The 27,472-nt window shown below is 37.0% G+C and overlaps 1 protein-coding gene across 3 annotated transcripts in view; it reads right to left on the bottom strand.

The window, feature by feature from the left end:
* Positions 1-27,472, bottom strand: part of KIAA0825 (KIAA0825 ortholog) — a 544,517-nt gene that overhangs the window by 239,239 nt on the left and 277,806 nt on the right. For 2 of the 3 annotated variants that reach the window (XM_072606108.1, XM_072606106.1), the window contains one exon: positions 26,260-26,354. In XM_072606108.1, coding sequence (XP_072462209.1) covers positions 26,260-26,354 — 95 coding nt within the window. Of the gene's footprint in view, positions 1-21,683; positions 25,616-26,259; positions 26,355-27,472 lie in introns of those variants that run through there. The other variant, XM_072606107.1, reaches the window with a different exon arrangement.

Raw genomic sequence — 27,472 nt, 5'->3', positions numbered from 1 at the left:
ACGTAGAATAATCCCAAAAGGAGTTCATATTTCTGAAGCATTTTGGAATCATTTACTAGAAGAGAACTAGAATTATAATAGCCTTTATTTTCTACTCTGCTTTAGTGGCTAAAGTACATTTCATCCATTTGTTGAAGTGGAACTGAAGACGTGAAATAAGTGGTCCATTTGGCAGGGTTTGAGAATCGTTGAACAGAAACGTTGACTTTTAGTTTGTTTTCTACAATGAGATGTCTTATGAGGCTAAAAAAAATCACCAATGAAGTGCATAAGGGCAGAAGGGCATAAAAGCAAATGCTAGGTAGCACTTTGTCCGCTAGAATCCATATTTCTCACCTGTTTTCCCCTAACTTAGGACTCCTTACATGATTCTCCTTCCATTTCTCTTCCAGAAATGCCACCTCATTTCTTCTGTGCTCTTCTGGTCTTGATAATGTCCCTACTTCAGACTAGACCTTGATTCCTGAGCTCCAGTAAAAATATATATTTTTCATGTTTTTGGATATGGCTGCAAACTATCTGATTTATCTCCAGAAACTTTAATAATTTTTAATTATGCCTGATTTTTTTCTCCTGTTCACTGAACACTGAAATGTAACCTTTTTGGGAACTATTCAGGTAAGTTAGCTTTTTGCTAATTCTTAACTGCACTCTGTGTGCGAAGCACAATATGTGCAATATATTCCTGCCATGGGAAACTAACCATAACAGGTCTGGGAACAGCTGTCCTCATGCAATCCAACTCGAAAGCAACATATTTAACGAAAATACAAGTTGTAGAAGATCTAGCTGTTTGATAACTGATGTTTTAGTTCAGGATAGGAGACTAAAGAGCAAATAAAACTAAAAGGAGATTCTCTGGTAAATTACATTAGTAGAAGATAAGCCACTTGAAGGCAAGGGTTGTTTCCTTTTTGTCTTCTGCCCAGTACCAACAGTGCCAGGCATGTGTCTGTAGATATAAGTGCTTCCTGACTGGCTGATAATAATAAATTTGGTAACATTCAATGATTTCCTTTCAAAGTTATCATGAGACAGGTCAACAGGAAATGACAAATAGCTATATTGCAAAAGAGAATGAATTTCTTTTTTAGTATCAAAGAAATAAAGACTGGCTCTCCTAGTAGGCCCTCCAGGAGTCTATAACTTGACATCTATGTTGCTAATTAGTAAAAACTGGTCCAGAATGAATGCAATTTCAATTCTCCTTCATGTAATTTATAAAAATAAAATCATAAAGTATACAAAGACACTCAAAAGGGAAATCACAGATTCAGTATTTCTAAATTAATATTTTAAGGAAGAAAAAGTTGGATAGTGTGATAAAAATGTTTGTGGCTGTGACTTTCACAGTCTGTTGACAGTCTGTAGGAAAGCCATCACACCTGTGACTCTGGTGTTGATTAATGAGCCTTTCAACTCATTGCTACCATCTGAGGAAGGGCCGCGGCCTTTTCTGAGCTTCACTGGTTTATTCGCCTTAAACTGCAGTACCACCAAGGTGTCTTCCATAAAGAAAATCACCCCTGGTTAAAGCTAATGAAAACCTCAATATGTCATTTTCGAGACAAGTCAAAAAGCATGTAAAACTAGACAAAAGATGTATTCAAGCAACATGAATGCAGGTTTGTCATAACCTGTCAATCTAAAACGTAACATGAAAAACCCTTCCTTAGTGACATATTTCATAGTGTCAACTTTTAGAGTGACAAATCTAAGTCCTCCCTCTGTTAGAAATACAGTCCCTACAAATATCATTCCTTTCCCTATGCAGAACATCCTGGGAACAAGGATGATGATCCTTTGTAGGACTAAGTAGGCAGAGTTGGTTCCTGTTGAATGGATTATCCAGGATAAACTTTTGAAGTCTATCTGGCCTCCTCGCCTGCTGCTGATGTTCCAAACGCAGGCTGGACATCTATTTAGTGCTTTGCAAATGACTGCTTCTCAACTCTTAGTTTCCAAGAAATAAACCAAAATGTTAAAACTCAGTCTTATGCATATCTTGGTAAGGTGTCTGAGGACAGCAGTTCCTTTCGTCAGCTTGTCTGAGCGCTGATACTATTTTCCAGCACAAAGGAGACAATGGAGAAACTAGGTAGTTTTCCAGCTCCTCCCAAGTCAGGTTTTCTGAATGCGATATCATTAGTTGAAGTAGTAGAAATTCTCAGAAGTACATATTCAAAGATAGGTACTAAAAGGATCACAAAAATATATACAACCTGTTGTTGTAATATCTATTATTTTGGATTTTAACTATTATTTCTTTCCATCGTGGTGTAGCTGGTGTTTAGCTGGCTAAATTCAGTCGAAGGTAAGCCCCTTGAGGGCAGAGAGTAGTTCATTTTTTTTTGTTCACCTTTGAACTCACACAAATGCTGTTGAATGAAGGTGGAGAAAATCACGCAACCATTCTGAGTCCACTACACATTTTTGTTACACAACCTTGCCTAGGCCCTCGCTGTACTAAGCAGTCCTTATTTAAGTCTCAACTTCTCAACTATAACTATGTTAACTATCAACTCTCTATTCCATTCTACACAGAGGCTCTTCCAAACCATTTCATCCTTCCTCAAACCTCCCATGACTCTTCCTTCTCCCTATTCCTTATCAAGGCACACCTCTCTACTTGTCCAAGTGATCCCGTTTCATCCCATCTCCTCCAGCAGTTTGCCCTGTCATCTCTACTTTCTCATTTCCTCAGACACTTGACACTCACTAGCTGTGTGACCTTGGGCAAGGCACCTAACCCCAATTGCCTCATCCTGGGTCATCTCCAGTCATCCTGATGAATATCTGGTCACTGGATTCAGATGGCTCTGGAGGAGAAGTGAGGCTGGTGACCTGCACAGTTGTCCCTCACTCAAAACAAAGTCAAGTGCAAGTCATGTCACCATTTCTCTGATGGCATGGTCTTCTTTGGCAATGAAGGACGAACACGAACGAACACACGCGCACGCACGCACGCACACACACACTTTCTCTTTTATTTTTAAATTCTCCCTATTTACTGGCTCACTCTCTACTGCCTATAAACATGCCTTCCCCCCAAACCCTCACTTGATCCTTCCATCCTCACTATCATCCTATATCTTTTCTCCTCTTTGTAGCTAACCTCCTCAAAAAAGCTTTCTACAGTAAATACTTCTACTGTCTCTCTCCCTCTATGCTTAACCCTTTATAATCTGGTTTCTGAGGTCATCATTCTATGAAAACTGCTCTCTCCAAAGTTATTAATGATATCTTTGGTTTCCAAATCCACTGACCTTTTCTCAATCTTTAATCTCTTTGACCTCTCTGAAGCTTCTGATGCCACTGATCACTCTCTCCTCCTTGATACTCTCTTGTCTCTAGGTGTTCAGGACACCACTCTCTCCTGGTTCTCCTCCTACCTATCTGACACCTTCTCTGTCTCCTTTGCTAGATTCTCTTTCAGATCATGCCTCTGACTCTTGGTGTCCCTCAGCACTCCTGCCCTGGGTTCTCTTCTCTTTTCTCTCTATCCTACTTCACTTGGTGATCCACTGGCCATCTTTATGCTGATGATTCTCAGATCTACCTTTCCTGCCCTAAACTCTCTGCTGACTTCCAATTTCATTTTTTCAGCTCTGATATCTTGAACTGGATACCCAACAGACATTTTAGACTCCATATTTCCAGAACAGAACTTATCTTTCCCTTTGAATCCTCCCCCTTCCTATGTTCCCTGTTACCATAAAGGGTAACAACATCCCTCAGGCCCACAACCTAAATGTCAACCTGACCCCCAATATTCAATGTGTTGCTAAGGCCTGTCCATTTCTCCTTTAAAAACCTCTCACATATACACACCCCTCCTTTTTTTCCCCTGACACTCCCACTCTAGTGCAGGACCTTATCAATTCACACTTGCATTACTGCAACAGGTTGCTGCTGGGTCTGCCTGCCTCAAGGCTCTTCCCACTCTGATCCATCCTCTGTTCAGCCATGAAAGTGATTTTCTTAAAGTGTAGATTTAATCATGTCAAACCCCAACCCCTTTATTCAATAAACTACTGTGGCTTCCTGTTGCTTCCAGGATCAAATACAAAATGCTCTTTTTGTCATTCAAAGCCCTTCATAGCTTAGCTCTCTCCCACCTCTCCTCTTACACTTTACTACCTAACATGGACTCTTTAATCCAGTGACACTAGTTAGCTTCCTGGCTATTCCACGAACAGGACACTGCATCCCTTGGCTCTGGGCATTTTCTTTGGCATTCCTCTTTCCTGGCCCACTTCACCCTCCTCCACTCTTACTAATGACCTCTCTGGCTGCCTTTAAGTCCCAACTAAGATACCACTTTCTACAGGAAGCCTTTGCCAACCCCTCTTAATTCCAGTGCCTTCCTTCCATTAATTATCTCTTATTTATTCCACATATAGCTTACTTTGTTTATATCCGTTTTTATGTTGTCTCTTCCATTAGATTGTAAGCTCCTTGAGGAAAGGGATTATCTTTTGCCTCTTTTTATAGCCCTAGTACAATGTCTGGCACATACAAGGTGCTTAAAAATGTGTAATTATCGATGGATTTCTGTATCTCTACTGACTAGAATAGTGCTTGGTACTTAGCAGAAGTTTAATAAAGCTTTCACTGGATTGACTGGAATAGAGAGAGACCATAAACAAGTTCAGTATCAGATAGAAAGAGTTAGGAAGTAGGTATCTTTCTGTTGTTTCCAAACTAATAGGAACATAATGAACCTTCCCAGCTAACCTTCCCAGGTTTCATTATACCACAGTGAGTAAAGGGCATTAAAATTTGAAAGAACCTGCTAATCCATGTGGGTTTTCAGAACTTTTGAAAACTGCCCTGTATTCTTTTCAACCAGAGTGTTATCAATACATTTCCATCTATATCCAGTTAAAGTTGATTCACTGAACTTATTTTAGAGCATGTAAATGCTGAATTTCATTCCCAGCCATTTTAACTAGAAACTTCAAAAAGAAGTTTAGGGCCATTCTCCATAGCACAATCTAAGAATTATTTGAATGAATCTCTTCATCAGAGATCCGTATTTTTCTAGCTCATTTTGGGTGATGTTTTTTGGTGTTGTGCTAGGAATTTTACATTGATAAATGTTCAGCATTGATCACAATTCTACCCTCTTGACTTGAAGGACTGACTTAGTGGCTACAGGATGATAGCTGTATTAGATTTTCTGAAGTAATCAACTGAACAATGATAATAACAATAGCTACTGCTATCAAGCTTTGCAAAGTGGTTTGTCATTTCAATAAGACTGCAAATTATGAAGGATTCAAGCAATGTTCTTCATCATGGCTAAGCTCATTATTTCCTTCAGTACTCCAAAGATCTACGGTTTCTTGGGTTTGGAGACACTCTTCACCATTCCAGATAACAACTTGTATGTGATGTTAGTAGAAGATTTGCATGAGCTGCCACAGCCCAAACCAAAACAACAAACCCACCAGGTAGAAAATCTTCTGGAAATGAACTAATTAGGCCTGAGCTAGGTTGGTCCTTGAACAACAGACATGTTTTCTGTTGTTGAATCCATGCTTAAAACCATTCCTCGTTGGCAGAGGAAATTACTATTGTATTGGCATTACTATAGCCTGTGTTCCAGTGGTATTGTGTTTGAGAATATGGGATTCCTTCCACAGCACAGCGACACATCAGAATAAGACTTTAGGGGAGTGTTATGCACATTATAAAGATGAAGGTATGACCTTTAAAATAAAGAAGGAAATATAATTGAGAAGTGCCTTTCATGAGATTGGTGCCCACAAAGAATGTGTGGATTACATTATTTGTATACAAGCATACTTTATATATACCTGAGTACAAAGAATGTAAATAAACATACAAGTATATAAAATATATGTATTTATATAAATATAATAAGTAAACATAAAGGATATAAAAGTGTAAATAATCCTCAGAGCTTCTCACCTCTGTCATATAGTAAAGCTAGAAGCAACAATATGGGATCTGCTGAGTACAAGCGTCTAGTTTATAAGCACTGTTATTTCTCTGGGGATGCTGAAGTCCAGTAGAGTGGTAACCTACCATCTTTTGTAACATAGCAAAAAAAAATAGATAATGATAATGGTCTAGACCTATGATTTCACTAGTGTGAGGAAGTTCTGATTAAGAAACTCCTTCTTATCAATTCAGAATGGAATCTGCTCTTGGACCCAGTAGCTCACATCATATGTTCCATTATGGTTTACAAAGAGCTTTCCCCTACAACAATCCCATACAGTAGGTAGTACTGCTGGTGATGTCTTGATGTTTAGAGATGAAGCTTATTCATCTAGTAAATGTTAGAGCCAAGATCTCCTGAACTTAAGTCTGGTGCTGCTTGAACTCCGCCACGCAAGAACAACATGCAAATTAACCAATAAGTGTATGAAGAAGTGTTAATGAAAACGTTTTCAGTTGTGTCCAATTCTTCATGTCCCTATTTGGAGTTTTCTCGGCAAAAGCCACTGGAGTGGTTTGCCGTGTCCTTCTCTGGCTCATTTTACAGAGGAGGAAACTGAAGCAAATAGGGTTAAGAGACTTTGCCAGTATCACACAGCTAGTAAGTGTCTGAGGTTGAATTTGATCTCAGGTCTTCCTGACTCCAGGCCTGGTGCTCTATCACATATCTGCCTGACACCAAATACTGTGATAAGTACTGTGAGGGATGTAAAAGAAATCTAGGAGATATCCTTAACCCTTATCTGAAAGAGAACAGCAATATGACAGGACCTAGTAAGTACCACCACAGTGGCATGTCAGTAAGGGGATGCAAGAGTGTGTCCTAGCATGATTAGTGTAAGTGTCAAGAAAAGTTTGTGCCTGAGGTTGTCTTTTATGGATGGATGAATTTGGGATAGACAGAGAATGGACAGGGGCATTTCTGGTAGGCAGAACATGAGTAAAAGAGTAGAAGTGGTCATGATAACACTGTTAGAAGATTAGAAATATGCGCTGATGCACAGCAAAAGATATGGGCTAATGAACAGTAGGAAGGGTAGATAGGCAAAGTGGGGGTAAATTATGGAGGGCACTGAATAAAAAGAGGAATGATCTGGACCCGATTCAATAGGAATCAGGTTCTTGATCCAAGGAGGTTCTTGAACCAAGGAAGAACATATTCTGAGATGATAGAATTACTTTAGAGGAAACAGAATTGTGAGAATTTGAGATATAAATTACTCAGTTTAACCAAAAAATTCCTCAGGACTCAAATTTTAAAATATCAAGGTTACCTATTACACACGTGGGAGACAGGAATAGGGAGACAAAGTCCCTGCTTCCTCCTAAGTTCATATGGAATGCAGATGACCCAGTCAGGAGTTCTGCTTATGCTTAAATATCCCAAGAAAAACTTATTTTAAAATGTTGAAATAAATTTTTAAATGGACACAAAAATATTCTTTGCTGAAATATTTTTTTTTCATTTTTACAAATGTAGAAAATGTGAACTGCAAAAATTAGGAATAAGAAATATGAGAAACTGCTGAGTCCTTTGAATATTTCATGTAGTGTAGATTTTTTAATATTAAAAATAATGGAATGCAATTCAAATAGTTCCAAGAGACTTATATTCTTTCAGGACAGGAACTTTATCTAACTAAAGCCTGAATACCCCAGAGTTCCATTTTTTACTCATATATACAACTCTATCAAAAGACAGACTCCTCACACCATCTGCCACCTCTAGGGAGATATGTTGTACATTTCAAAGTATGGCAATACTCCACTATAGCATAATGAAGTTAAGTATATATTAGTGATGAGACAAGTCCTGATTGCTTTTATGAGATGAAAATGGCAAGACATAGTTGCAGAATTAATGGATTTAGTAAATTCAAAGGACTCATATTCATACTTTGATTCTGCTACCTACTATGTGACCTTGGATAAAGTATTTAAGCTCTGTGGGCCTCAGTTTCACACATATGCACACTCACATACACACATATTTTATATGTTACATTTAACTTATGTTGCGCAATCTTTATATGCAGAAGTGAACCATTATAACTAACATTTATGAATTTTAGTTACCTAAGTCAAATTTTATCCCTAAAACAACAACAGTAATAGTTTTTCTGGGTCACACTCTAGATTTAGTTTCTGGCCATCTCAAAGTAGCCTCTGTTTCTCACCAGAGAAACAGACTGATGTGCAAGTATCAGTCTATTTATGGCATATTTTCACAATTAAACTCCACAAAATAGAACATTTAAAACCAGATAATGACTCTTATAAGAAGACCAAAATACTATGAGCAAGAGAAATCAGGTGCACCTTCATATTTGACCAAGGCTAGCACTGACCTAGCACATCTTGTCTAAAGAGACATTAACCACATTCAAACAGTGCCAGCACAAAGGTACATCCTATTCCTAGCTGTACAGCTTATATAAAGCAAATAAAATTTGTGACAAAGTAGAAGGCCATTTGATCTATGAATTTACCCAGGTCCTGCAATTGCTTACACATGCCTGAAATCCTTCAGGGTCAGACGAGGCCAGGAATTCTCAGAAAAGGATTTGTAATTCTCTTTTAAGATGTATTTCTCATGTTATGGGTCTGAAACGGTGAGCCTCCTCATTGAATTCAAGGACCTGGTTTGGATTTAAGGAACCCTACATGATTCATGCTATCCTTATAATGATTACAATAAAATAGGTTGAAAAGTTAAATATGCATTCAAGCAACCATTTTTTTTTATATTCACATGATGGGCAAAAATAATCAGCTTGACTGATTTTTTTCAGCTGCTACGGGTAGTTACCATGGAGTTGTCCACTTTTCGGGTTGTGGAAGCTTCTTTGAGGTAATTCCTACTTTTAAGATGTAAGTAAATATGAGGTCCAACATTTTTTCTATGCCTTCCTTTTAATCCTTTCCTGAAAAAAAGTCCCATTTTAAAATCTGAGTTTTGCTGGACTTATAAATGGGGTAAGAGAAACCACACTAATAAATATACTACATTTGGGGGAATATGGACCATTCTACTTCCATCTGTGCCAACAGAGCAAATGGACACATTTAGCATATTAAAATAATAACAATATTAGGTGATTAAAATGTCAATCAATTCCCTACAGGGAGAGAGCTCCAAGCTATTTTCAAACCAGTTATGTCTCTGTCTTTCAGTGGTGCATCTCTAGGGTTTCGTTAAAGGCTTCAGGCTGCATCAGATAGGCAAAGATAACATAGGGATAACACCGAAGTATCTGAGAGAGTTGTTTAGGCTAATGATGTGTGACAAAGATGCAGGACTTCAGCCAGGTTACTGACTCCCTTCCAAATCCGTGTAGGCAGCAGGTCAAACCATCTCAACTTTCTACTCCTTATCTATTATGACTGATGGAGTGAGGGATTCACTGATTTGAAATAATCCATTCTGTGAATGGATTACTAAATTTAGCAGTTTACAGATCAATGGAAGGAGCATGCCCTCTCTTTTTCTCTGTCTGGCTTCCGATTTTTTCATGGTCACCTATAAAGTGAGAGTTTATTATTTCCCTAATTTTATCTGCTGTTTTTCTAAAAAAAAAAATCAGGGAATAAATGAAAACAGATTTTAATCTTTTAATCTGGTAACTTTTGTATTCATAATTACATTCAAAAATGACATTTTAGAACCCAATACAAACACGTCCTGATGGCACATTTGTGTATGTCTTTTAGATTTATTTTCATTTAGAACTTGCCTGGAAAATGAAATACAAGTAATTCTGAGACAAAATAAATTTCAACTAGGCACTAGTCAGCTAACAAGTATTTCCTGAACAATATCTATAGTGTGTATAACATTCTGCTGGCAATGACGGATGGGGGATGGTGAGTCTGGGGGAGCAAGAAGTACAAAGAATTAAGACAAGATTCCTGCCCTCAAGGAACTTAGAATATGTCCAGAAGTACTTAGTACCGATACTCAGTGCTAGATTCTACACTAGGTGCTGGGAAAACAAAGACAAAAAAAAAAAAGGCCCTGACCTTAAAGAACTACATTCTATCAGAGGAGGCAAAAAAGGCTTATACAGATGTATTCAAAATATATAACAAAGCATTTTTGAGGAAGAGAGTATTACCAGTTGGGAAAGCCAGTAATGGAAAGGAAGCCTAACAAATAAAACAATTCACAAACACCATAAAACAATCTATGACCAAGTGCTAAATTGGATATCTCAAATATAAAGGTCCTACCTCAGTTCTCACTGATCTCCCCTTTCTCTGAACTCTTATTGTACACAAAAAACACTTTATGGAGGAAATTACCTAAAGTTTAAAGTCTTTAAAAGATGAGTATTATTGGACAGGTGATGATTGAGGGACAGCACAATCTGAGGGAGAGAGAGGCAAATACATGGAAGAAAGGAACTGGACTTGCACAAGAACATGTAAGTAATTGCCAGCAAGGTCAGGATTTGAACCCATGCTTCTGATTCCAAATCTATTATCCTTCCAATTATACCATCCTGTCTTCTATTCCTAGACATACCTGCCAGCCATAGCCTAAAATACAGAAGCATGATAAGACGGGACACTGCAGGAATCATCTTGACTGTAACTGAAGAAGTGTGAAGCAGAAGAGGTGAGGAGGGAGCAGGGTAGAGACTGGATCGGTAGAGTGGGGTCTGACTATGGAGGGTTTTGAGGATGAATCAAAATAATTTAGATTTTATATTATAGGTACCAAGAAGCCAACATGTTTCTGAACAGAGTAGGGACACGTTGAAAATGTCCCTACTTGTCTCAATACTCCAAAGATCTTTAATTTCATCAGTTTGGGAACTCCTCTCACTGAGGCTATTGCAACTGAGTTTCTGCCACCTAAAAATCCTTTTTTAAGGATTTTTAAAGTTCCTTTTGAACTTAGTGGGGTGGATGTTGATACAACAGGCATATTTGATGGAAATACATATGAAGAATTTCCAACTTTGGAGCAGCTATCAGAATTTGTGCACTCTATGAAGCATTGGAGTAGGCCATTAGTGGAGGGTGAGGCAGAGCAGTGCATTGACAAAAGCACTGAATTTAGAAGTGGAGGACCTGGGTTCAAATCCCAGCTCTTCCTCTTTTTACTTGTGTTCTTAGTCAAATTAGTTAATCCCTGGGTCTCAGTTTTTTCATCTGTAAAATGAGAGTGTTGGACCAGTTGATCTCTAAGGTCCCTTCTAAAGGAAAGTAGTGTTTAAGGAGAATTGATTTGACAGGGGGTATATAGGCTAAATTCTAGAAAGCAGAAGATGGAATTAGGAAGACCAGCTAGGAACCTCTAGCAATGAGACCCTACAGGGCCTCGGCCGTTTAGAAGTAGGTCCTAGAATAAAGAAAAAGCAGTTAGAATAAGGGCAAAAACAGATGGATAGAAAGATGATCTTTAGAAAGAAAAAATCAATAGGATCTAATGAATAATAGCATACCAAAGATGAAAAATGAGAATGAAAAGGACAGCTAAAGCTTCTAGATGAGGCTGTGGCATTTATAGGAGGAGGGACATTGGGAAGGGGAATCAGTTTCTGGGGTTAAGTTTACAAATATGATTTTGGAAATGGTGAATTTGAGGAGAGAAAGGAAATCCAAGTGGAACTATTCATTACTTAACAGAAGACATGAAACTGGAAGTCAGGTGAGAAGGAAGGACTATATATAGAAATGTTACAGTTCTCATCAAAGATAGTTGCAAGCATAATATGGATAAACTCTCTGAGGGAGAGACTGTAAAAAAGAGAAAAACAGAACATATTGACTTATATTCCTACTTTCCCATCTACATAAAATCTTCATGAGAATACCTATGTATTCATTGGGGGCAGCCTCAATAAGGGTATTAGGAGAGAACAGTTAGATCTTAGCAAGCATTACTGCATAGCAGAACTCACATTTATCATTATATAACTGACCAAAGATGTAGAAAACGCAAGCTCTCCCTCTGCTTATTTGTTGACTATTAAAAAAAACAGTATATGATTTGGTAGAGCAAGGCCCTGTTATGACAAGGTATCTCCCATTCAAACCCTGAAATTATACTAGATCCTTAGTAGCATATAAAAAACTAAGATAACCTTATTCATGATCTGGCTAAGTGAAAGCAGGGAGGTGTATGTTTGGCAAAGGTAGTCACCACTGTCATGAAGATAATCAAAGTGGTATCCAAGTCGAAAAAAGGATTCCCTATACACATAGTGAGATCCTTCAGATTTTCCTGTTTGTAGATGACAGTGCTATTTACATCAAACCCTAGAACACCAGTCTCCTGAAGAAGCATCATCATTCAAGAGTTTAGACTGTCTACTCAGGAAAAATAAGAATGCCTAATTCCAGATTAGACAACAAGGTACAGGGAAAAGAGTACTTACTGCACTTGGAGCTGCAGGACTGAGTTCAAATCCTACCTTTACACTTTTTCTTCTCTGTCCCACTCCATCCCTAGCCCTTAGTAATGAACAGTGAAGTAAAATAAATCTTAAAACCATGTTTTTAATTGAATCAGTGCCTCATTTCTCTCAACTCTCTTTTAAACCCTTGTTAATCTGGCTGCCAACCTCACCACCAAACCAAAAGTGCTTCCTCCAAAGTTTCCAGATCTAACAGCCTCTTCTTCATCCTCCTCTTCCTTGACACGCCTGAAGCATTTGACAGAGTTGACCTCTCCTTGATAATCCTGGTTTTTGTGACTACTCTCTCTTCCCTTCCCCATCTGACTGCTTCTTGGTTATTTTTCTTCTGCTTTGCTGCATCTTCCTCTATGTCATGTTAACTACCTGTGGGCATCTATTCTGGGTCCTCTTCTCTGTTCTCTCTATACTGAATTACCTGATGACCTAATCACCTCCCACGAGTTCAATTATTTCTATTGAAACGATTCCAAGCTCTAGTCTCTTTCCTGAACTCCAATTGTACATTACTAAATATTTGTTAGATATTTCAAAGTGTATGTCCCTTAGACATCTTAAACTCAACAGGTTCAAAACAGAACTCATTATATTCTCCCTCCCCATTTAAAATTCCTTATTACTGTTGAAGCAACCACCATCCTCCCGTCACTCAGGCTTAAAACTTCAGTTTCATCCTCAATTCCTCTGTCTCATTCTGTACACATATCTAATCAGTTGTCAAATTTTGTCATTTCTCTACAACATCCCCTTCTCTCCTCCAATACAATGGCTGTCCTATTTCACTGCTCAAAAAGTTACTACCCTGTATGTATGCTAACAAAGAGACAGACTTCTAACTGGTCCCCTTGCCTCAGGTATTCCCTCTATTCCAATCCACTCACCACTCAGCGGCCAAAGTCTTTCTCCTACATCATAAATTTGACCATGCATCACCATCACAACCCACCCCCCCCCACCCCGGACCCCTACGGCCCAATAGAATTCAAAAGCTCCTTTTATCTTAATAAAATATGAACCTGTTTGTTTGTTATTTAAAGCTCTTCAAAGCCTAAGCAGTAAGAATTACCTTTCCAGTCTTACATTCTACTCTCCCCTCCCTATATTCTACAGTATAGTCATACTGGCTGACTCTCTATCCCCCATCTCCATACCACTGCACTTGTTCACCAGACCTGGGATACTCTCCCCTCCCAATATCTGACTCTTGGAATCCTTGTCTCTTTTTCTTAAGCGCTTTCTCCTCTAGGATATGATATGTGTGAATATATGCTCTGACTATACAAGATGTATGTTTTGATATATATATGTATGTGATCTATATATTATATATAGTCAGAGCATATAAAAGCACATATATGCATAAATACATACTTATTCATTAATATATGAATAGTCTCCCCCATCAGAATGTAAGATCCTTGAGGGTAGTAGCTGGTTTTGCTTTTTCATTGTATCCTTAGCACTTAGCATAGAACCTGGTACGTAACATAGTAAATCCTTAATAAATACCTCTTGATTGACTGATTCTCATGCTCAAAAATCTTAAGCAGTTTCTCATTATTAATGCATAAAATCCAGAATTCTTAGTCTGTCATTTAAAACTCTTCACCATAAAGGCTTAGCCTAGTCTTCCAACTGTATCTTCTAATGCTTTGCAATAGGAACCTTATACCCAAGGCAATATCAATAAACACTATTCCCTAAATATGCACAGTTAGTTGTTTCCTACTCTCATGTTTTGTTCATACCATTCACACAACATGGAATATCCCTCTTTTTCATGCCCTGCTTCTTGGATCAACAAGATCTTGCATTATTCAAGGTCCTGATCAAGTACCAACTCTTTTATAATGTCTTGCCTGAATAAAGTTAAGAGGCTAGAGTGCTGAACCTGAGTCCAAAAGACTTACCAGCTGCATGATTCTGGGTGTCTCTTAACCTCATTCTACCTCAGATTCCTCATCTATAAAATGAGGATAAGAATAGCACCTTCCTCCCTGGATTGTTGTGAGGTTAAAGTGAGATACATGTAAAGTATTTTTATGAACTTTAAAGTGCTATATAACTGTTAGCTGTGATTATGATGATGACGATGGTTAGCATTATTATTTATTTTCAGCTGGAAGCTATCCTGGATTAGTTCCTAAAGGGATCCAGGTGCTCTGAAGTTGCAGAATATGAATTTCAAGCTGCTAAAGAGTAATATTAATTGCTGGCCTGTCAGAGAGAGAACACTTTTTGATCAGAGATTCTGGGACTGTTGGAAAGGACCATAGAGACCAGTCATTGAGGAAGCTGAGGCTCACAGGTGACCTGATTCACCCAAATTCATGCATCTTATTAAATGGTCGAGCCAGAACTTGAGCCAAAAGCCACACCACTTAACAAATGGCAGAAACAAGAACCTTCACTTTCCGAGTTCAAAACTCCACTCAAATCTTATGCTCTACTACAGTACTCTGCCTTTCCATTTTGGTGCTAAAAGTGACAAACTCAAGATGTTAATGGTCAAAGTGATGAAAATAATTATTAGATATGGGATATTATTTTATTATAATAAATAATTATATTACTTATAAGTAATTGCAATGGAGAAATCATTAATTGATTATCATAACTATATATAATGTTGTTAACCATCTATATATTCTTACATGTAAACTACAAAATAAAAATAATTTGCATTTAGTGGTGGGTTTCTGTGTTTCATTTACGTGTACTCTGCTCCATATTGAGGAACAAAATACAGTTCAGATAAGAGACATTTAATACATACTTGTTGAATGAAAGTGTTATATTTAGCCATTTAAAAATAAATGCCCTCACTCCAATCAATAATTGTTCCCAAAGAATCACACCATAAGAAAAATGCCATCTTGATCCAATACTTCTTTAAATGCATACAATGATGATGTCTGGGAATCCATTAATTTGTGATCTATCCCTTTGGAATTAAGGAAAAATGAGTGTGGCAAGAGGGGTGGGGGTGGGGCCCTGCATGGAAAGTCCAGAGATCTTCATAATTCATTCTTATTACACCTGCCCCAGAATCGAAGGGGCCCATTTCTCCCTTTCATTGGAAACACTGTGGCATTGCCAACCTGCTGCTTCATCAGGAATCTCCTGCTCTATGAAAATAAAAACATGATACTAATGGTGAGGCTGCTCTGGCATGGATAGCAAACTATGCCTTGCTTTTAGAAATATATTCCTCTTCCAGTCTAGGACAATATTCCCATTTTCTACCTACCAGCCCACTAACATGTTTAATTCAAAAGAATCTGAATGCAACTTTGAAAACTATAGATACAAATATAAGGTATATTATTATTAATAATAATTTACAAATCAGATAGACAGCCCTCTACGAACACATTTTGTAGTCTGGTTTCCCTCAGATCTGTGGTTGTCATCCACCTGGAAAGTCCCCAAAGTACTAGCTAGAAATCTGCCACCACCACCCCTTCTGCTGTTCCTGCAGTCATATTTAATTGTGTTTGCTCAATTCTAAGCCAAACTCATATGCAGTATATTTAGATGGTTAAAATAGCTCAGCACTCAACTGCTTTTAGAGATTATTTTCAGTTCGACAATTCTTAGGAATTATTCTGGAGTAAACAAGGTGAGGAGAAAAGAAAACAACATAAATCTGCTCCAGTGAGGAAGAAAACAATATTGGAACTACAGTCTGGAGATTCACCAGGAATGAGGGAAGAGAGTTTTCCTTAGTTTATTTTCTTTTATCAAACACAATCACTGATTCATTTCCTATTTGTCATTCATTTTAAAGTAGAGGATAGCAAGAAGCTAATAGCTAGAAACAGAGAAAAGCACCATTATCATTTAAAAAGATGATGTGTAATTACCATACTTACCCTTAAATAACATCAAAAGTAAACATGTGGAAATGACACATGGATTGCTTGTTACTTAAGCAAAGTTTTCTGAACCTTTGAAACAGCCTTTATCTCACATAATGGAAAATTTGCTGAATCGAAAGGTATAAATCATTATTTATATTCCAGTAACTATTTTGTCAGAGCCCCAAGCCTTAAACATTTCTTCAGACTCGCTTTGATAAAGAGCTGTAGCTAATTTACAGGGGTTTGCTTCTATCAAGTGGCTTCACTTTCAATTTTCCCACTGGCATTTTCTATACCTTTTAGCAAAAAAGCACCCATTGTTATGAAGTCAAAAGGGGAAGGCTAAGAAATCTGAAGAAGTCTAAAATTTGCAAAAATATTAATGTATGATAATACAGTAATGAGTTTTATAAAGGTATAATTTTTTTTAAAAAAAGTATTCTCCCTCCAAGTTAATTTTTGTTTTACCGGGTTTTTTTTGTTGTTGTTGTTTTCTAAGTTTAAAAAATAAAGAGAAAGTCAACCTGACTTTTTTCTGGCAGTTTTTCTGTCAGACCATGCTTAGGAATATTTTGTGTTTAGGCTTTCTTTTGTGTGTAGGAAATAAATATCTGTCCTATAACAGATTTATATTGAACACTGAGAACCTTTCTAACCCCTCCTGGAGGAGACCTTAGACTTGAGCCCGAACCTAAGTAGTAAGTAAATCATCCCCAGAGTTCCAGGGTGGGGATGGAGTGATACAGTGAATAGGAAAAAAGAGGCCCAATCCTTCTCAGTAGAGATCACACTTCCTTTGAAATGCATAAGCCCAGTAAGATTGCCTCCTTAGCAGAGAAGAGGAAGATTGCTCCCCGCCCTCTGGACCCACCATTTCTAGCTTTTATAGTAACTTTTTGTAGTCACTTTTATAGTAACTTTTCCAGTTACTATTGTTCAAAAGGTGCAGGATGGTATATTAAAGGATCTGTACTCAGTCCAATATTAGGAATTAGGAATAGCTTACGTAATGGAAGACAAAGTCAGAGTGCAAAAAATGTCCTGACAAGTGAGAAGTTTGCACCAGATCTAATGAGAAGAAATTAAAAGGGTAAAAGCAAGTAGTCTTGCCCTTAAAAACCAATTTCACAAAAATGAAATTGGGGAGGTAAGGCCAGGTAGCAAATCATTTGAAAAAGATCTGAAAATTTTAATGAACTGTGAGAAAAAAAGGGTAATATTTCTTTTGCACAAATAAAATGTTTTAGGTAAATAATCTTATTTAATCCTTATAACAGCCCTAAGAGAGAAATACTACAGGTACCATTATTCTTATTTTGCAGCTAAGGAAACTGCAGTCCAGGCAGCTAGTAGGTATCAGAAACGAGATTTGATTCCAGGTCTCTGCTGACTGAAGTCTAGTACTCCTACCACTGTACTACAGAGTCCGGAAGCTAAATGGGTCATTAATATATGAAAGACAAAAAAAACCTAAAGAAATCCTAGCGTACACTGAGAGTCATAGTATTCCAGAGAAGGAAGTGGCAGACCAAATCAATTCAGCCCTGGCAGCCACATTTTAGAAGGGACATTGAAAGGCTGAAGAGCATCCAGGGAGCAGCCAGAAAAGCGAAGGACCTTGAGATCAGACCATAGGAGGCTCAGTCAGAAGCACTGATTCTTGCAACCTTCAGGCTTCTGATCAGATTCTGTTCTTCCTCCTTAACACTGTTTATTCCATAATTCTGAAGACTCAAAGCTTCCATCTCCTAACATTCACGTAATACTCAGCCCCCTCAGCCGGTCCTCTTTCCACATCCAGCACTTGAGTGTGGATTGCTTCCAATCTCTACCCATGCAAAGGCAGGACAGTAGCATCATTATTGTGTCATCCTTTTGTTTCTTTCAAAACATCTTACAGAGCTATTATCTTATTTGAGCCTCACAAAACCTAGATGGGCAAGGCAGATATAATCATCCCCTTTGCAAAGTGGCTGAAGGCCATAGTTGATGACCAAGCTAGGGTTAGAATTGAAGATCTCCAAGTTCCAAATTGCTTCCGTTACACCAGAGGTGTCATACAGGTATTGAAATGTAATCGGGAAATATTTAACAAAACAAATAAAAATACAATAGAACCTAAGTAATGTTAATATGTAGCTTTCTAAGCCTAATGTGGTATCTTTGTTTACTGTTTGTGGCTCCCACTTCTATTTGAATTTGACACTTCTACACTAGATCGGACTTCCTGTGTTGTATACCATTGTATCCATGAAAGGTATCCTTTTAGCCTTGAGAAAAGTAAGAGTGTAAGTCCAGGAACCCCTAGATATAAACAAACCTAGGCAAAAACAAAAGAGAATTCAAGAGGTGTTGAACAGATTCTATTTTGTGGACCTGGGAGAAGTATTTTGTTAAACTATGACTGTCCACAGGCTGCACATCCACTTGTTGCACAAATATATGACATTCATCACATAGAGACTTGGACAGTAAGGCAGACTGGCACCAGAACTACATCAGAATGGCTTGGATTGCCTGAACATCATAACCTCTCCAGGGAAGGACATCACTTGAAATCTCACCCTTGTGGAGACTGAGTCAGCTTTGATAGTCAACAATTCCTCAGTTTCCTCTCCCCTATGATTGGAGGGTTGAAGGCCTGGAGCAATAAACTCCTCCTTAAATCTCCCTTTATAGAGGGCTCAGAATTTTTTAACTAACAATATTTCCCATCAGCGCTCTATGTAGTTTTCACTCTATGACCATCATGTGCCTTGACAGGTACCCTCTGGCATGTCCCCCAACTCCTTTCACCTTCTTTTTGTGTACTGTCTTCTCCCATTAGATTGCAAGATCTTTAAGGATGGAGATTCTGTCCTAATCTCCCCTCCGCCCATTTTTTAAAAGTTTGTATCTCCAGTGCTCAGCTAGAGTGTGGCAGATAGGAGGTATTTAAGAACTATTTACTATCTATGACTGACTAAGTATTAATGGAAAAATAATCCTTAAGTGCGTGGTCTTCTGAAAATGGAGACAGCAACAGTATCCTTGTTTATTCGGACAATGGGTTATCTCAGTTTCCGGGCTTAAAAGGTTATTACTTTATTATTTAAAAGATGTAAACAGTTGAGACAACCATGCTTTTAAAAACTTGAAATACTACAAAGAATTATTTTTAAAAACTCCTAATAAATGTTTCTTAGCTTATAGATTAAAAACAATTTCATTCTTGCCAACTCAATCTCAACTGATTCCCATAAATTACATTTTAAAAATAAATGGAAAGAATACTGGAGGAAATACACAACTCCCAAAAGTCTTTCATCCTTCCAGGGCAGATCAATTACAGCTCATAGTCTGTGGTGATTGGGAGTAGGAGGCTTTTCATATCACACTTTAAAATCTAAGATCCTTATTAAGATTAGGTCCTGGCTGTGGCTATTAAAAATTCATGGCCCTTTTCTGAGAAAGAGCATTTGACCTATTATCACTGGCTAAATTTGCTCTTTTCCCAAAGCTTTACATTAGACCTACTGGACATTTATTGCACTGGGAAATGGTTTTTAAAGGATAGTGACAGATTTGTGTTACATTTAAAACTTGAAAAAAATGATTTTTATCAAGATACAACATTTTTGTTTAAATATTCACTATGAAACTCAAAGGAAGTAAATTATACACTCTATGAGGATGTGTCAACTTCTTTCATTCACGCTTCTACACTAGCATTTAGTACACGGAAAGTGTTAATTGTCTGAAAAAGTTTAGTCAAATATCCTTATGTTGCACCCATCTAAACACTAAACATCTGGATACTTGGAAATATCTAGATAATTGGCTGATTTTTTCAGTTTTCAGACACATATTTGATATTGTGTAAATATTTGAAATTTGTGTTCAACACTGGAAAAAAGAGAATTTTTCTCTCGTCCAAAGAGAATTTTACTTCCTTTTTATTGGTAGAATATGGTCTGGTACTTTAATTAATCAGTTATATCTATTACACTAATAGAACCTGTGATCATATTATTTTCAAATACTGTCCCAAAATTACATTAGACTTTAAAATGAAAATTTCAATTTCATAGATATATTTTTGCATATTAGATATTAGTATAGGTCTACATAATAGGTTAATATAGTCAATTTGGTGAAAACACAAAAACTGACTATATATCATTATAAGGATGTAATACAACTAAAGCAGTTTTACTGAATTTTTCAAGGAACTGTATTATCAAATAAATAAAAATTTAAAAATAAATTATTCATGTAATATGATAAAACTCAGTTAATTTAAAACTCATTCCTGAAATGTAGTATATAATTCAAAGTTTCAATTATGATTAAAGTCTTTATTTTTTATAATTAGAAATATAAAAATAAAAATTAATTCAAAGTCCATTTTTATGTTTCTTTGCATTTCATATTAATGAAATGTAATTCTTTTTCTTTAAGTTGAATAGGTTTGGGTTGCCAAATATTTTTACTTTTAAAAAAACAGATAATCTAGTGTACTGGGGGTTGGCAGTTTCTTCTGGTTGAGTGGAAGCTCCATGAGCATTTGTCCAAGATGCTATTCAAGGGACTGCTGCATTGGAAGAGAGGTTGAGTTAGATGATTTATAATTAGTTTATTATGTCCTTATTATGTGGTAATGAGGATAAAAAGACAAGAATGAAATGATCCCTGATCTTGGGAAATATTTGACTGTGTAGTTCATTATAATATGTACAAAGATAAGAAAATACAAAGTAATGTAACATAATGCCAACAGGCAGAAAGTTCTGGGGGTGGGAGTGAGTGGGCTCAGGGAAGGGAAGATCAGAAGTCTCAGGGAGGAGGAGGGGGGTAGCGGAACTGAAGGAAGATGGGTTTCTTAGGGGGAGGTAAGGAAAGACCATATTCCAGGGATGAGGAACAACTTTTACAAAGACACAGAGGTGAAAGATGAAATGTCATTTTGGGGGAACCAGCAGGCTGGTTTAATTAGAATGGAAAGTATATGAAGTGGAGTAATTTGAAATTAGGTTGGAAAGGTAGATGAGAACCAAATTATGAAGGACCTAAAATGCCAGATTGAAATTGTTGTCTTTTATCCTAGAGGCAATGGGAAACTACTGAAGATTTCTGAGGAGAGTGACATAGTCAAGTCTGTTATATCAATATCAATTTGGCAGCTATATGGAGGATGTGATTAACCAGGAGAGAGACTGGAGGCAGAGAGACTGATTAGGAGTTACAACAGAACAAATGAGAGACAATACGCTCCTGCATTTTTTGGGTGATGTGATGTAACTACAGAAGAGGGAGGAATTGAGAGATTTTTAAAGGTTAGATACGAAAAACCTTATTAACCGATTAACTATGAGCAGTGAGCTAAAGATTACTCAATAGTTACAAACTTGGGTAACTAGAAAAATGGTGGTGCCCACAAGAGAAGCAAGTAAATTTAGAGAAAGGTTTAATGGTTTTGGGAAAATATCTGTCTGTCAAACAGATAGATATACACATATTTAAACACAAACACATATGTATATACACACACAATAAATTAATGTATAATTATGAATATAATTAATTAAAATAAATTAATGATACTATCGGAGAGTAATTTGGACATCTTGAGTTTCAGAGGCCTTCATGATACAGATAGATTTCCAGCAGGCAGCTAATAATATGGAACTGAAGTTTACGATGACTACAGCTAGGAGATGTGTGGATTTGAATCCATGGGAGTAGATAAGATTACTAAAGGAGAAAAATGGTACCAAAAGAGAACTGAGGGGATCTCCCACACTTAATCAATGAGAGAAAGATGATGATCCAGCAAAGGAGAATGAGAAGCAACAGTCAGGAGAACCAAAAGAGACCAGTGTTACATATATGGCAAAAGGAGTCTATTTCAACTCAAATCCTATAGTTCTATAAATTAAATGCTATTTTGACTATTATTGATTTAATATAAATCACTTAATAATGTTAGCATTAATGTCATTCTTTGAATAGTTTTAAATATTTTCTTCTCAAAGATCTTTCTCATTTTATAATCTAATTTAAAAAATATTCACAACAACCTATGAGGTAGGCAGGGCAATTATTATTACACATTAGAAAACACAGAGGTTAAGTGATTTGCTCAAGAATACACAGATGGCTAATGTCCAAGTCAATACCTAGTTCATACTTCCCAACTTTTACTTTTCTGCTAGGTCAGTCATTGTAGATAGATTGATGGATGGATGGATGGATGGATGTAGGATAGATGGACAGACAGAATGAACATTTGTTAAATACTTACTCTGCTTCAGGCAGACAGCTAGAAATACAAATACAAAAAAAAGGCAGTTCCTACCCTCAAGAATTTATATTCTAATGGGAGAAATTAACACATAAGGGGAAAGGAAAACAGCTGGATGATATTTGCACAAGGGGACAAGATGGGAAAGGAATTCTGGTAATCATGGGCTGGGTCAGATTTGAAATGATCATGTTGGCATGGGTGCTTCCTCAATTTTTAGCAAAGACTTAGAGGTGGAAGCATTGCTACTGTGAGAAGACCTCAGGGTCAGAAGTGAAGAAGTCATCTAGGGAATCATGGATTAGACCATTTTTGAAGATTCACAATTTAATGAGTTCAATAGCAGTGAAGAGAACTGAAGGGATACCCCAGAATAGTGACCTTAATGACAATATTGGGTTAGCTACACTGAAGAAATAATTCTCTAATAAGTAACATTCTTGAAGATGAGAGTAGGTCCGGAATTCCTAAAAGGATATAGTTATTCTTGTCAATAAATCTTAGCTGTTTATATAGAAACTAACTCTCACAAATTATTTAAAAACTCAAAAGCAGAGACTTATCTGTTCTTTTGCTCTCTCTCTACTCACCTTTTAAAACTTTTCTTCCTTCTTCTTTCTCCTCATTCTCTTTCATGCTTCCTATTTTTTCCCTATCCTGCTCTATTTGCCTTTTCCTTCCTTTTTCTTTTAATTATTTTCCTTTCATTAAATTGTAAGCACTTTGGGACTAGAGTCTGTCTCAAATCGAACTCAATCTCCCCTGCACTCATGGGAGTGACTTGCAGGAAGAAGTAGGTGTTTAATAAATGTGTGCTAAGCTGAACTGAATTAAGCAGCATGATTATGTTGGGAAAACCACTTGCTGGATTTCTAACCAAAGAAATGAGAGTGGATCCCACCTCTGTGGCTCTCTCCAGCAATCTTGGACAAATCTCTTCACCTCTGTGGGTCTTCCTCTTATCCAGACTGATAAGGTTGATGTAGATGATGATCAAGGTCCCTTTTCACTTCTACATCATTATTAAGCATTTACTGAAAACAACCCATCTGACAGAGTATTAAAGAATAAAAAGGGTTGGGAAATATTGCACATTGTATAGTAACCTCAATAAATTTTATTGCATTTTTTTCTTTCTTTTCTGCTCCAGGGGGTGAGAAAAGTCATTTTTTTCATCAGAGTATTTTTTTTTTTTGCAGATGCATCTTAATAAAGTTGCTACATGATTTTGATGACACAGTTAAGGGAATGTGTTGCTACCCAACCTGGTGATGACCTCATCCAGGGATATAGTTAACCAATGAGAAGGCTGAGACGCAAGAAAGGGAAAATACTGAAAGACAAGAAAGATATGGCAGTTGAGACTGAGCAACCCAACTCTCCCCTTCCCCAGCTGCTCACCTGGGTTAGACTTTAGCATCAATTACTAGCCCCTCCCCTTACTTCTAGTTCCTTCCACACATTTTTTTTCATATCACTTCTATCCTGTTCATTATTTTAGAAAGCATTAGAGTAGTAAAGGAAACTTAAACCTACTAATGGCTGAACATGAATCATTTAGTTTTTTGAGTTGAGTAGGTGGGGATGATATAACCAGGAAAATTTTAGTTAACAGGGAGTGCTTTTAAGAAAATCAATTTGGAAGTTGAGAGGAAGATGGATTGTAGTGGAGAAAGGACTTGAGGCAGAGAGATCAATAGTCCTGGCAAGAGGTAATGACAGCCTAGACTAAGATGGTGGCTATATGAGTGGAGGGAAATGGATCTAAAGTGGATCTATACCACTCACACTCTGAAGGTAGAAAAGACAAGGCTCTGGATAGGAAGGATGAGTGTGAGCCAGGAGCTGACCCTGAGATTCAAGCCTGAGTGACTGGGAGAAAGGTGGTACCCTTGAAGTAATAGGAAAGTTGGGAAAGAGGGTCTGTAGGCAAAAGTGTTGGGGAGATGAGCCAAAACGTGAAAGAAGGTGATATTGATGGTGGTCACACCTGCTAATGCAGCAGCACACAAGAGAAACCCTGAGGCACTCCTGTGCTCAGGTAACAAAGAAGCTGAGGGAATGCTCTTGGTCATGAGCAAATTGCTTTTTGCAAAGCTCCAGAGGTAAGGGACTACAAATTGCACCTCCAGCTTCTTTGTCTTCCACGATGCATACATAGAGGGGGTGGGATGGGCTAAATCAAAGGCACAGTCTGGAGTAGTCATGATTAATGCTCTGATATCAGTACATTTATGGTTCCTTTACCACTAACTAAATACTTTCTAGAGGAATGAACTTGACAACTGTGACATGAATAAAAGCAAGCACAAGGGACTGGAAGAAGAGTGGCTAGCAAGAATGGGGGGGGGGGGGTACATTGAAGAGATTTGACTAGTGAACACAGACACCAACAGACATCAGAATCTGTCCAAACTTAGGAGTCCATGACAAGCAAGTCTGTCAAAGTCCTGACCAAGAGGAATAGGCAGTTTGGCAAATACCCACAGCACCCCCTGTTGACTAAAAAAGCAACACCAGTCCACTCCAAATTTTTCTAGTTTAACAGTGGTTACAGAAACTCATCTGCAATGTTCTGCTTTCCAAAGTGCATTGAAGTATGGCAAAAGATGATTTGAAAATTCCATTATGTTGCCATTACGGATATGCCTTTGAAAGAAAATAATGACTAAATAAAATAAATTTACAATTAAAAAATCAAAATAAATTTATGGTAGACTAAGAACAAATTCAATATTCCAAAGAAAGCTTCTTTTATAGAACTTTACAATTTTCAAAGTATTTTTCACAAAGACGTTTGTACAAGTAATACACTCATTTTGTATAATATTCCTTGACTTCTCAGTGAGTGGGGGAGGGGCTGGAGGGAGACAGTTTGGAGCTCTATTTTTTTAAATGAACATTTAAAATAAGCAAATACCGTTTAAAATATTATACCATTTTATATATGAAGAAGTTATAAAGCTCCTAAGTAACTCACATCTTACATTCATTTCAGCACTCTGCCTACCATACCATGCTCCTCTCGTAACCAGCCCGAGGGAACCAGACAGACAGGACACTGCATCCACAGTCTGTGAAATATATCCAAATACTAAGATCTTTCAGAAGGTGTTCTATTTTACTTTCCTTAATCCTATTTCAAAGTGCTCTCTGTCTACGCTTTTTCTTTTACTAAAGGTGAGCTTTTTAAAGTATGAAATTCTACAGGAAATGATATAAAACATGAAAAAAATCATATACTAGTAAAATAATGTAAATATATTTGTGTTCCACATGAAGACTACATATCTTTATTTTAATAAATCTTCTAGAAGTTCTTTTGTCTATAAGGTTCTTTTGGCTTCCACATCTTTTCTTGTACTTGATTGTTAAGCACTGTATTGATATACTATTTGAATGGGATATGAAGTACGTTGCTCTGAGTGATACTCTCAAAATAACTTATTGGCACTTCTGATAAAATCCCACTGGTATACAACGTATTAGAATTTCACTTTATAAAAATTCTTACAGTATGTCAACGGGCCTTTGCAAATACTTGATGGGTGGGGGTTAAAACATTTCAAGTTATTTCCAAAGTAAACTTTGACTATTATAATTTCTAAAAATCCCCACATTAATTTTTCTTATCTATCAAAAGCATACTGCTAAAAATGTAAATATTAAAGAGTCAATTTTCCCAACAAGGCTCCCCTCAAATCTTTTTAAAAATTACCTGTTCTTAAGCAGTGCCCCGAAGGTCGTCTTATTCAGTCCCAGATAACTTGGCAGCAAGTTTGACCAATTCCAGTCCCATTTAGTTATGGCTGACTGTTGACATATGAGAAGAAGCTACTGTTAGTTATTAATCAGAGTTAATACGATCAGTAAATTAAAGCTCCAGCTGTGATAGACTAACTAAGAAGGAGGGGGGTCTAGAACAAGGACTTAGACAGATGATATCAATCATGCCCACAGAAGAAGGTTTTTATTCCAATAAGACAGCAATTAATTTATAAATCCATTTGAGGATGTAGCCATTATTTATGAAAAGATAAATCAATTTTTGAGTCGTTATTCTTCCAACTGTTAATGGCATTATGCCCAACTACTTTCTCTGAAAGGTTGACTCTTGAAAAGCAAAATAATTGGCAACTTTTTATGTATCCTCCCAATTTACATTTTTTTTGGTGTCAGCAAAAAGTTTTATCAAGAAAAACTTGAGGTAGTTAGAAATCTGGCTTTATGCTATATCTTAATTAGTGTGCCATATTAGTATTGTCTATTTTTCAAAAGGAAATACAGTAAACAGATGGTTACAAAAATAAGAATATAATTCCCTTTTTAAAATATATTAGATAATCTGAAATCCAAGTATAGAGATAAATGACTTTGTATAATAGCTTTGTAAAAGTATTTGATAAAATAATGCTTATTTAAATGAAGAAATAATTTAACGGTTAAGATTATTTTATGCAATCTGAAATTTATATAGACAGAACATGTCTGGTTTCCCACTATTATAGCAGCTCTCTGCTCTAGAAAACCAAATAGTTCTGATAATAATACCAGTTTAGGCCAGTTTTTAGACTCCAACAAGAACTATCCCTTGTCACCTGCTGATTAATCGAGCCCTACAATCCTGTCATACAGTAGAAGAATTCTGCCCTGAGTTGTCAGCATCTGAAGGTCTTATTCTACAGTTTTGATGAATGTAGGCTAGAGCTGTAACAGGCATGATAAAAATATTATCTGCATCCCAAATTAGGACAATGTTTTAAATTTTTTTCATTAGAGCTCTAGGTCAAGCAATCCTTTTTTTCTGTCATGCCAGTTCAAATGATTTGTCAAGAGACTTTGAAAAAGAGATACCTAAATTGTGAATTAAGCTGGAATCAAAATTGCCATCCGATTTCTGCTTTTTTTTTTTTTAGTATTTTGGGTTATGA

Source organism: Notamacropus eugenii, chromosome 4 (genome assembly GCF_028372415.1).
Source record: "Notamacropus eugenii isolate mMacEug1 chromosome 4, mMacEug1.pri_v2, whole genome shotgun sequence".
In the NCBI taxonomy this organism is placed as follows: Eukaryota; Metazoa; Chordata; class Mammalia; order Diprotodontia; family Macropodidae; genus Notamacropus; species Notamacropus eugenii.
This window is presented reverse-complemented; position numbering and strand designations above follow the sequence as displayed.